At 44.1% G+C, this 11,470-nt stretch overlaps 1 protein-coding gene across 1 annotated transcript; it reads left to right on the plus strand.

The window, feature by feature from the left end:
• Positions 1-4,746: 4,746 nt before the first annotated feature.
• On the plus strand, positions 4,747-8,921 carry Sap18 (Sin3A associated protein 18). The gene is made up of 4 exons (XM_021181944.3): positions 4,747-4,906; positions 5,047-5,156; positions 8,251-8,373; positions 8,690-8,921. The coding sequence occupies exons 1-4, from the start codon at positions 4,778-4,780 to the stop codon at positions 8,844-8,846; spliced, it is 519 nt and encodes a 172-aa protein (XP_021037603.1). The 5' UTR covers positions 4,747-4,777; the 3' UTR covers positions 8,847-8,921.
• Positions 8,922-11,470: the final 2,549 nt, after the last annotated feature.

The raw sequence follows: 11,470 nt of genomic DNA on the forward strand, positions 1-11,470 counted from the left end.
CTGTGAGCACATACCATGACCCATCATTCCGGGGCAGAACAGAGCAGTTCCATCATCATAAACAAGTGTCCATGTGTCTTAGCTAGGGTTCTCCTGCTGTGAGCCCCATTTAAAGGACAGGATGGTCACTGAAAGCTCTAGACCACCCACTGCTACATGGCAACACCTTGTCTCAAAAGGTCTCTTTCTGTGACTGCTCATGTAGGTGTGTCTGTTTGCCTGTTACTTGTATTTAGTAAAGTCATTTAGCTCTTGTCCCTTGTCTTAGTCAGGGTTTCTATTTCTGCACAAACATCATGACCAAGAAACAAGTTGGGGGAGGAAAGGGTTTATTCAGCTTACACTTCTACATTGCTGTTCATCACCAAAGGAAGTCAGGACTGGAACTCAAGCAGGTCAAGGAGCAGGAGCTGATACAGAGGCCATGGAAGGATGTTACTTACTGGCTTGCTTCCCCTGGCTTGCTCAGCTTGCTTTCTTATAGAACCCAGAACTACCAGGCCAGGGATGGCACCACCCACAAGGGGCCCTACCCCCTTGATCACTAATTGAGAAAATGCCTTACAGCTGGATCTCATGAAGGCATTTCCTCAAGGGAGGCTCCTTTCTCTGTGATAACTCCAGTTTGTGTCAAGTTGACACAAAACCATCCAGTACAATTGACCCCTTGTGAACTTGACACACAAACACAACACTAGTAAGCCTCAACCCTTAGTTTTTTATTCATCCTCAAGATCTAAACAACTTTAAAAGTCCCACAGTCTTTGCAAATTATTAAAATTTCAATCCCTTTAAAATATACAATATCTTTTAAAATTCAATGTCTTTTTACAATTAAAAGTCTCTTAACTGTGGGTTCCACTAAAATACTTTCTTCCTTCAAGAGGGAAAAATATCAGGACACAGTCACAATCAAAATAAAAATCAAACTCCGAAAATCCAATGTCTGGGCAACTAAAGATCTTCTGGGATCCTCCAAGGGCTTGGGTCACTTCTCCAGCCCTGCCCTTTGTAGCACACACCTTGTCTTCTAGGCTCCAGATGTCTGTATTCCACTGCTGCTGTTCTTGGTGGTCATTCATGGTACTGGTATCTCTAAAACACTGCCGTCTTCTGCTGTAACTAGGCTTCACCAATAGCCTCTCATAGGTCATGGTGCCAAGCCTCAACTCCTTTGCATGACCCTTTCAAGTCCTGGGCCATCAATTGCAACCGAGGCTGCACCTTCACCTATAGCCTTCCATGGCCTCTCACAGTGCCGAGCCTCAGCTGCTCTGCATGACCCCTTCATGCCTTCAAAACCAGTACCACCTGGGTGACTCTTACACATAACCAATTCTTGCTGCAGCATGCAGTACAACCTTGGCTACCTCTGGAACACAGCCTCTTTGTGCTCTCAAAAAAACACTTCCCAGAAAATGTCACCTTAATGATGCTGATCTCCTCTTAATCACCACTAATTTCTTAGCTCCAGCTAACTAGCATCAATAGTCCCAGTAATGCAAAGGTTTTGCTGTAGTAGTTTTGGTATCTTGTTAATCACAGCTGATTCTTCAGCCCCAACTAACCCAAACCACAGAATCTTCACAATAAAAACAGAAATGGCCTTAATAAATCCTTAATCTTCCCTCTGAATTTTCACAAGCCAGGCCTCCATCTTCTGCACCGTTCTCAACATTATCTTTAAAGCTCCTACAGAACACCCCACAGAGCTCTTCGCATCCCAATGGCTCGTCTAGCTGAAAGTTCCAAAGTCCTTCCACAATCCTCCTCAAAACATGGTCAGGTTGTCACAGGAATACTTCACTATGCTGGTACCAATTTCTGTATTAGTCAGGGTTCTCTAGAGTCACAGAACTTATTGGTAGTCTCTATATAGTTAGGGAATTTGTTGATGACTTACAGTCTGTAGTCCAACTCCCAACAATGGTCAGCAGCAGCTGTAAATGGAAGTCCAAGGATCTAGCAGTTGCTCAGTCCCACAACGCAAGCAGATGAAGAAGAGAGAGAGAGAGAGAGAGAGAGAGAGAGAGAAAATCTTCCTTCTTCCAATGTCCTTATGTAGGTCTCCAGCAGGAAGTGTGGCCCAGATTAAAGGTGTGTGCCACCATGCCTGGTTCTGGGACTTTCTTTGTCCCAGATGACTTTGAACTCAGAGATCTCCCTTTCTTAATCTTCTGGGATTCATAGTCATTATATCTCAAGATCTCCATGACAAAATCTAGGTCAGAAACTTGTATCTCCCTGCCTCCAGATTATGATCACAGGTGAGTTGTCCAATTCTGGATTGTAGTTCATTCCAGATATAGTCCAGTTGACAACCAGGAATAGCCACTACATCCCTTGGAGTAGTTCTTCTTCCCTCCTGTGTTCTGAAGCAGTGTCTTATATTTACTTTAGCCTCAAATTTACTTTGTAGTCAAAGATGACTTGAACTCTTTATCTTCCTATCACCCAAATGCTGAGATAAAGGAATAAAGGCATATGTAACTATGCTTAGTTTTTTAATTGCTGGAGATCAAATCTAGGGCCTTGAGTATCCTAAGCAAGAACTCTACAAAATGAGTGACATCATAATTTTTTTTAACTTTTTTTTTCTTTTTATCAATTCATTGGTGTGGATTTTATTGGTGGTGGGTTTTTTTTTCTGTTTTCTTTCTTTTGTTCTCTGTCTCTGTCTCTGTCTCTGTCTCTGTCTCTCTCTCTCTGTGATTCTTCGAGACAGGTCTGCGTAGTCCTGGCTATTCTGGAACTCACTCTGCAGACCAGGCTGACTTCAAACTCACAGAGATCCACCTTATGGCTAATATTTTAAGTCCTGTGATGGATTGGTAATCTGGCCACTTGGCAGAGGATGTAGCGATATGATGGGGATCCAGCAGTCGTCCCAGAAGTAAGGAAAGCAACTTATAATAAAGATGTAGAAGTAGAGGTCTCTACAAGGCAGAGGACCTTTGAATTTAGCAGATAGTGAAGGTGCAAGACAGGAATTTAGGCAGAGATTTAGCAAGTTAATTGTGTTGTCCCACACTGCCTTGGGTCTGTTAACTACTAGGAGCACAGCAGTTTAGGGAAGGAGGTCCTAGATAGAGGATGTAAGGCCTGGCTTGTCCTCTCTACAGGAGCAGCTTCTGTCTGAAGTTATGAGCATTCTACATCCCTTTAAACCTGTCTTTTGGGGCTGGTGAGATGGCTCAGTGGGTAAGAGCACCTGACTGCTCTTCTTAAGGTCTGGAGTTCAAATCCCAGCAACCACATGGTGGCTCATAACCATCCATAACGAGATCTGACTCCCTCTTCTGGAGTGTCTGAAGACAGCTACAGTGTACTTACATATAATAAATAAATAAATCTTTAAAAAATATGTAATAAAAAATTAAACCTGTTTATTTTTATGCTGTGTGTATGGGTGTTTTGACTGTTTTCATGTCTGTGCACCACATGCATGCAGTGCCCAAAGGAAGCCAGAAGAGGACATCAGAGCCTCTGGAACTGGAGTTACAGGTCTTTTGAATTGTAGCCTGGTTCTCTGTAAGAACCTCAAGTGAAGAGCCTTCTCATAATGTCTCTGGATATACTCCTAGCAAAGATTTTCTCTAGAGTCTATCAGCAAGAAGGGGTTGTAAGGACTAGAGGATGACTAGCAAGGAACCCTAAAGAATCCAAAGTGTGTGCCAGCTTGCCTTCTCACCAGAGTTCAGAAGTGCCAAGGCCAACAGCTGCTACTGGCAGTGTCTAATTTTTGCAGATCCGATTTTTTTTTGACATCCGATTTGTTTGTAAAGCAATCTATTAAAAGCAGTCACCAGATCTTTAATGAGCTCTCTGGGTTAGTAGTGACATTCAGAACCTTACATGCTTACTGTTATTTTAGATTTCATTTTTAAAGCAACTGCTTTAAAATGGAGCTATGGGGTTTATGTTTTAGTATCTATAGCATATTGTGAAGGTTTCTTTCTTTCTCTCTTATCTTTCTTTCTCTCTTTCTTTCTTTCTTTCCTTCTTTCTTTCTTTTTCTGAGACAGGGTTTCTCTGTGTAGCCCTGGCTGTCCTGGAACTCACTCTGTAGACCAGGCTGGCCTCGAACTCAGAAATCTGCCTGCCTCTGCCTCCCAAGTATTGGGATTAAAGGAGTGCGTCACCATTGGCCGGCATGAAGTTTTTTTCAATCAGTCTTTCTCACTGATACTTTTGTAGTTTTTGTTTTGAAACAGGCTCTCTCTACATAGCCCTGACTGTCCTGACACTCTGTAGACCAGGTGAAGACCACTATGCCGCTGGATTTGCCTCTCTTGAATTTTGCGTGACATAAAAAGAGCCTATTTCATTCACAGCCCCTAAACAGACAGCTTTACCCCATCATCTACAGAAAAGGTATCATTTCGCTGGCCTTGCAGTACCTGTCTGCACTGGGGGTCCGTATTAACCAGTTCAGTCGGTTTATCATCACTATGACTACCTGGTTCATATTTTTACATGTCATGTGAATGTTCTTAAGTTTTTCGTGTTCGCTACACATTTTCATCAGTACGCATGAAAATACCACGTTAAGCTGACCTGGGCAGTGAGCACATAAGAAAACTAAGAACGACCAAGACTCCCGTAGAGGACTGCGCATGCGTGTGCCCCACCCCTCTCCCTAAGGCAACACGTACGCGCGCGCGTGCGTGCGCGTGCACCCACACATAGGGAAATACGCCTGCGCCGAGCGACGCCCCGCCTTGCCACTGGTTTCCTATAAAACCTCGTGCCTTTCCTCGCGAGAGACGACTAGCTCATGCTCGCCGCAGGGGTCGGAGGTCAGGGCGAGCGTCTCCCGGGCCGAAGGAGGAAGATGGCGGTGGAGTCGCGCGTTACCCAGGAGGAAATTAAGAAGGAGCCGGAGAAGCCGATCGATCGCGAGAAGGTGCGGGTTGCGGGCGGCTGCGGGGCAGAGGCGGCAGCAGCAGCGGCGAGCGGGCGGGCGGGCGGGCGGGCGCGGCCTGCGGACGGGTGGGCGGGCAGGCCAAATGGCGCGCCCGAGGCTGACTCCCTGCTTCTCCGCAGACCTGCCCGCTCCTGCTGCGGGTCTTCACCACCAACAACGGCCGCCACCACCGAATGGACGAGTTCTCCCGCGGGAACGTGCCTTCGAGCGAGCTGCAGATCTACACCTGGTGAGCCGCGCGGGACCCGGGCCTGGCGGGCTGCGTCCTCGGGGACAACCAGGGCGGGCTCGCCCGCCGTGTGACGCCTTTCGGGAGTGGGGATGAAGCGTTAGGTCAGAGTGAACTGACCGGCGTCGCTCTCGCCGTGTGGTCGCCCGGTACAAAAGGATAACGTAGGTAGCTTACGGTGCGGTAGGGTAAGATGGTAGAGGACGGGGAGGGAGGTGGCTGTTGAGGGAACCGTGTTCGCAGAGCTGAGGCAATGGGAAGCCTCGAGCCACGCAGCACCAAGATATTAAAAAGCACCATCAACCCCGAGCCCTTTCTGTCCCGGCCCTTGGTGTCAAAGCGTTTGGCGTTTGCACGGTGAGGACCGCTGTCCCAAGTGTTTCATCTCCGAGTGCCTGCCTTGCTCAGGACCCACGCAGCTAGGACCGTTACAGGCTTGTCCTTTGGATTGTGTCGGGTTGACAACTGTAATACCTTTGGAAAAGCAGCAAAGGCGAATTTTAATACATTTTTGTTGCGGTGGTAAGATATACCACAAAAGAGTCCCTGTCTCGGGAAAACAGACAAACAACCCCCCACCCCTACCCAAAACACGAGCTAGTGATTGAATTTATAAGGGAAAACTACTGAGTAGCGACTAAATTTAAGCCACTCTCCACATACTAAAATTCCATGTCCCCCAACAAATGAATTTTCCAGCTTGCCGGGACTTTTCCTGAGGATATAAAGTACTGCTTTTCTGTTCCGTGAGCCCAGCTTTCTAGAGAGGGTTATCTCTCTGTTATCTGTAGAGATTGTTCCAGAACCACATGGATATCAAAATCTTGGAATAATCAAGTTTTTCACTTTAAAAATGTAGTGTTTACTGTACACACCCTTCAGCATATGCTCTTGGGACTTTCGGCTGTAAAATCACGCTTACCCTTCTGCTAGGGCATGCAGACTGTAAAAGCTTGTTTAATTTTTTAAAATTGCCTCCAAAGAAAATCAGAGTTTATGCCAGCGTTGAAGTTCACTAGGAACAATATGTAAAATTTCAGAGTTAATTGCAGAATAGAGTATGAATTCTGGCCAGGTAAAATTTAGATGCAAAAATACATAAGATGGTAACAGATGTCTGAAGTTTTACAACTTATTTTATTACACAGTGAACTACATACAGTTATGAAAAAATAAGATTTTACTTGAACTATACATACTGGTGTATGTATAGTTTGTGTCAGTTTTGATATTATATCTTCCAAATTGTAATTTGTTTTTTTATGTATATGTGTGTTTACCTTCATGTATGTGTGTGCCTGGTGCCTACTGAGGTCACAAGTGGGTATCAGATCTCTGGGACTGGAGTTAGAAATGGCTGTGAGCTGCTCTGTTGGTGCCGGAGTTGAACTCAGTTCTTCTGCAAGAGTGACAGTGCCCCTCCGTCTGAAAGACTGAGTTCTCTTACAGGAACATGGAGAAATACCTGGCGCAGAAAATGGGGGACAATGTAGTCTTTGTGGGTATTTTCACTCCATGCACTGAGTACCGTGGTGTGGAGATTTGTAATGTTTACAGTAACACTGCAGGGCAGTCTTTGGCTCTCTCCTTGGTACCATTCCGTCAGGGTTGTCATTCTGAGGTGTCTCTCTAGGGTTCTGCCGTTTGTTCCAGTGCACAGAATGCTATTTCAACTTTAGACTTTGCCTTTCACTTACCTCTTTGTTGGCAAAAGCAGTGTAAATATGAACTAAGCTGACTGTTGCTGCCATGTTTACATTTTCAGTTACCTTGCCCTGGATTGTGCTGTATTAGGACAAGGGACTGTATTTAGTTCTGAGTTCAGATAAGTATTTTTAATTTAATAATGGCTTAAGTTGTAAAAGGGGCCTGCAGTTTGTCTTAACATTTTATGTCCTTGGCTTTAGGATTCCGGTATTTTAAAAAAACATTTTTTTGTTATTTTTATGTTATATGTGCATTGTAAGTAAGTGCTATAGCTTTTATGTCAGAGGACATCTTTTGGAATATTTTTCTATCCACATTTACTTGAGAGTTCTGGGGATTGAACTTGGGACAGCCAGCTTATGTAGTAAGTGACTACCTGCTGAGCCATCCCACTGGCAGATTTATTTTGTGTGTATATGTGGCCTATGGGAGTGTTGTAGCACATGTGTGGAGGTCAGAGCACAGGTTTGGAAGGCAGTTCTCTTTACATCCCGTGGGTTCCAAGGATCAAACTAAGGTTGTCAGGCTGTCAGCAAGCACTTTTGCCCACTAAGCAGCCATCTTGCCTTGCCTCCATCATTAAGATTCTATGAGAGAACAAGAAATTACATATACTTAGGAAGATGCTGTTCTAGTACACTGGTTCTAGGATGCATTCCACTTCAGACGCTGTAATGTATGGGAGATTGTGTAGCTTAGAAAATAGTTATTTTGTGTAGTTGAATAATTTGTACTGGTTACTTGCAGATAACTAGATGGCTGGGCCAGATGATGTTATGTAGTCTCAGAACAAGGCATGTGGGACTCTCCTAAGCCCTTGTAGCAGGATTTTTATTTTATTGATGTTGTTTTCCCCCATGGAGGACAGCACAGAAATACTCAAGGCAATTTTTTTCTTTGTTATTATTGGGTGTGTGTGTGTGTGTGTGTGTGTGTGTACACATTCCATGAGATGCTTGATTTGTTATTATTAGGGGTGTGTGTGTGTGTGTGTACACATTCCATGAGACGCTTGATTTGTTATTATTAGGGGTGTGTGTGTGTGTGTGTGTACACATTCCATGAGATGCTTGATTTGTTATTATTAGGGGTGTGTGTGTGTGTGTGTACACATTCCATGAGATGCTTGATTTGTTATTATTAGGGGTGTGTGTGTGTGTGTGTGTACACATTCCATGAGATGCTTGATTTGTGGAGGTCAGAAGACAACTGTGGAGGTTGGGTCTCTCCTTTTGACCCTTATTTGGGTTGACACAGGTTGCCAGGATTGTACAGCAAACTGACTTCCCTGCCAGGCCATCTTGCCAGCCATGAATCATATAGTGTGCAGCACTTAATGTCCTTGTTATACTAATATTTATCATAATTATCTCTTCAAAAAATTCAGGATGGATGCAACCTTGAAAGAACTGACTAGTTTAGTGAAGGAAGTCTACCCAGAAGCCAGAAAGAAGGGCACGCACTTCAATTTTGCAATTGTTTTTATGGATCTTAAAAGACCTGGATATCGGTAGGTGACTTGTTATTTTAATTCCTGTTATTTCTGCATTTTGCAAATCAGGTCCCCTCCCCAGCAACACAGATATATATTCTCTTTCTGATAAGATGCAGCTGTGTTGGAATTATAAGCACATGTCACCATGCCTGGCTTTGGGATAATGCCTTTAGTGTCTGTCTTTAGTGACAGTAGTGGTATCTATAGGCTTATATTCAGATCTGGCTTAACTTGAATAATGCTTAAATTCTGGAAATACATCATCTCTGTAGTCTGTACTGTTCTGTTGATACAATTCTAGTCCACTAACCGTTGGCTTTCTTTTCTGCAGAGTTAAGGAGATTGGCAGCACCATGTCTGGCAGGAAGGGCACTGATGACTCCATGACCCTGCAGTCACAGAAGTTCCAAATAGGGGATTATCTGGACATAGCCATCACGCCTCCAAATCGGGCACCGCCTTCATCAGGGAGGATGAGACCGTACTGAAGTCTATTGACTTTCTTGAAGTTATTTTTCAGCCAGTTTGTAAAATAAACTTACTTAATCCTTTCTTCCCCCGGACTTTGCCGTTAAGCCTTTAAATTTTCAACAAATTGTAACACATTTATTTAGGAATTAGAGTTGGATGTACTTTGGTATATTAAAGTCCATATGTTTTAAGCCCTTATGTAAAATATGAAGAAAAGTGCTCTTAGCATTCTGTATAAAGCTGTATTGTGAAATACATGTGTTCAATCAGCCCAGGTGTAAGTTAATGGAGGCTTGAGTCTCACCTGATAATGTAGGGGTTTATTCAGCAGTAGAGGGCATTTTAAGCCCTAAAGAGGCAAAATAAGAAAGCCATGGGGTTGTATAAAGTGGTGAATATGTGGCATTAGATGATCGAAAAAGTAGGTGGCAGAGGCTGGAGAGATGGCTCAGAGGTTAAGAACGCTTGTCCCATGGCCGCCGACACCCCCCCTCCCCCCCCCCCCCCACACACACACACAGAGTTTCTCTGTGTAGCCCTGGCTGTCCTGGAACTCACTTTGTAGACCAGGCTGACCTCGAACTCAGAAATCCACCACCACGCCCGGCTAAGAACACTTGTTCTTGCAGAGGAAAATATTTGCAGTAGACTTTAGAGTAGTAGTTACAGAGTAAATGGGATGGCTGAGCCAGAAGTCAGTGTTTCCTATTAGATGTGTAATGTGCATGCTGGCACATGCACCTGAAGGGAGGGCAAGTGAGAGGGGAAAAGCTTCTAAGTAGTTACTCTTTGATACACGTTTCTGCTCCTAGCTTATGTGGGACAGCTGTGCCACACTGCTAAGCACTGTCTCACAAAACCTGCACAACTGAGGTGCAGTGACTGATTCCTGTGGCTGCTAAAGGTGTGGCTGCTTGATTAGCTCATGATGGGCATTAGGAACAACTGGCCCTGCTTTATTGAATTCTATACAATTGCAAACCCCAATCTTAATACATGACTATAGTCTCCACCATGAAGGTGGTTAAGAACAGCAGAGTGACTGCCTATCTGGTCTGTTGGCTTAAACACTTGCCAATGGCTATGATTTCCTGGAATTGACAAGTAAACTTCTAAAAGTATCCTATTAGGCTTAGTCTTGACCAGGTAACCAGTCTCTGAGAACAAAATCATGGATTCTTATTTTCTCCCAAAGAAGGAAATTCCTAGGGCCAGTAAGCTAAAACCCAAGAATAATCAAAGTAAAATTACATTTATTTTGGGGGGAAGGGGTGTGTGGAAGTCAGGACAACTTTTAGAAGTTGGTTCTCTGGTTCCACTATTGAGTCCCGAGGATGAAATTCAGGTTGTCATGCTTGATAGAGCAGACTCCTTCACTGAGCCATCTCAATGGCCCAGAGAGCATCTTTACATTCTGGGTTTTTACGATTGTCACTTTATAAGTTTGCCTGTGTAATGTGCACCATGTCTGTACAGACCTTTCAGAGGTCAGAAGCTGTCAGACCCCCGAACTCGCATTACAACTGGTTGTAAGTCTCTCTGTGGCTTCAGGGAACCAAACTTGAGTCCTTGGCATAAGCAATAAGTGCTCTCTGTAGCTCTTGTTTGTGAGACGGGGTCTCCCACTTTGTAGACCATGCTGGCCTAGAATTCAGATTTCTGACCTACCTTTGCTTTCTATACTGGGATTAGAGGTATGTGTAAGATAAGACCATGTCCAGGCCAAAGAACAGTTTTAATATTAAACACTTAAAAAGTCACATTAATAAGGAAAAGTCTTTACCCAGAAAAGGTGCTGTGGTGATAATGCAGAGCCTTTTATTTTTTCAAGACAGGGTTTCTTTATCTGTAAACCAGGCTGGCCTTGAATTCAGAGATCTCCTGCCTCTTGCCTCCGTAATGCTGGTATTAAAGGTATGAACCAACCCCCCTTGCCCAGCTGCATAGCATTCCAGGTGGAGTCAGTGGAATAGAGAACTTTGTGCACAGGGAGTTTTCAGTGAGCATTAACTGTTTCCAAAGTGGGACACACAGCCTGTCCCTTTACTCTGCATCATAGGTTGGTTGTATAACCCTATTCAGCTGATTTTCACTTCCAAGTAAACTTGATGTACAGCGACTTAAAGGGTTTTTCTGTACTGGAATTCCTGACCATCCTGCTCTTGGGCTTATAGGTCTGGTTGTACCCAGCTAAAATAGTTTAAATGTGAATGAGGTGAACTTTCAGAGGCTGTCTCAGTTTGAGAAACTTGCAGTGTTTCTTGATTCACTTCACTCAAGCTTTTCACCACTGACAGGTGCCGAGGACTTAGGTACAAAGATCAGACAAAGCCTCTCAAAAATCTCATACAGTGAGGATGAAAAGGATGTAGCTATGCTTATGACAAGTCATGAAGAAGATAGTTGCTGAAACTACACGGTTCAGTTCTGGAGATGGTGTGAGCTTGTCTGTCTCCAAAATAAGATGGCTATTCCAGATAAAGGACTCAATAAACCTAAGAGGGACTAGTGCCCACAACTCCTGCAGTTTTAATCAAATGTAGGGCCCTGCACATGAGGCACCACTACCACTGAGCTACACTCCAGGCTTTTCACCCAACTTGTTATGTACTATCGGTAAGATCTGATGGTAAGGAGGGAG

Source organism: Mus caroli, unplaced genomic scaffold (assembly GCF_978045245.1).
Source record: "Mus caroli unplaced genomic scaffold, Mus_caroli_1 scaffold_12, whole genome shotgun sequence".
NCBI lineage: Eukaryota > Metazoa > Chordata > Mammalia > Rodentia > Muridae > Mus > Mus caroli.

What these genes read in the sequence shown, in the direction of transcription:
- Sap18 (XM_021181944.3), top strand. Translation starts at nt 4,778, where the DNA reads ATGCTCGCCGCAGGGGTCGGAGGTCAGGGCGAGCGTCTCCCGGGCCGA. An exon ending in AGCCGATCGATCGCGAGAAG is followed by an intron (nt 4,907 to 5,046) that starts GTGCGGGTTGCG and finishes GCTTCTCCGCAG; the next exon opens with ACCTGCCCGCTCCTGCTGCG. An exon ending in GAGCTGCAGATCTACACCTG is followed by an intron (nt 5,157 to 8,250) that starts GTGAGCCGCGCG and finishes CAAAAAATTCAG; the next exon opens with GATGGATGCAACCTTGAAAG.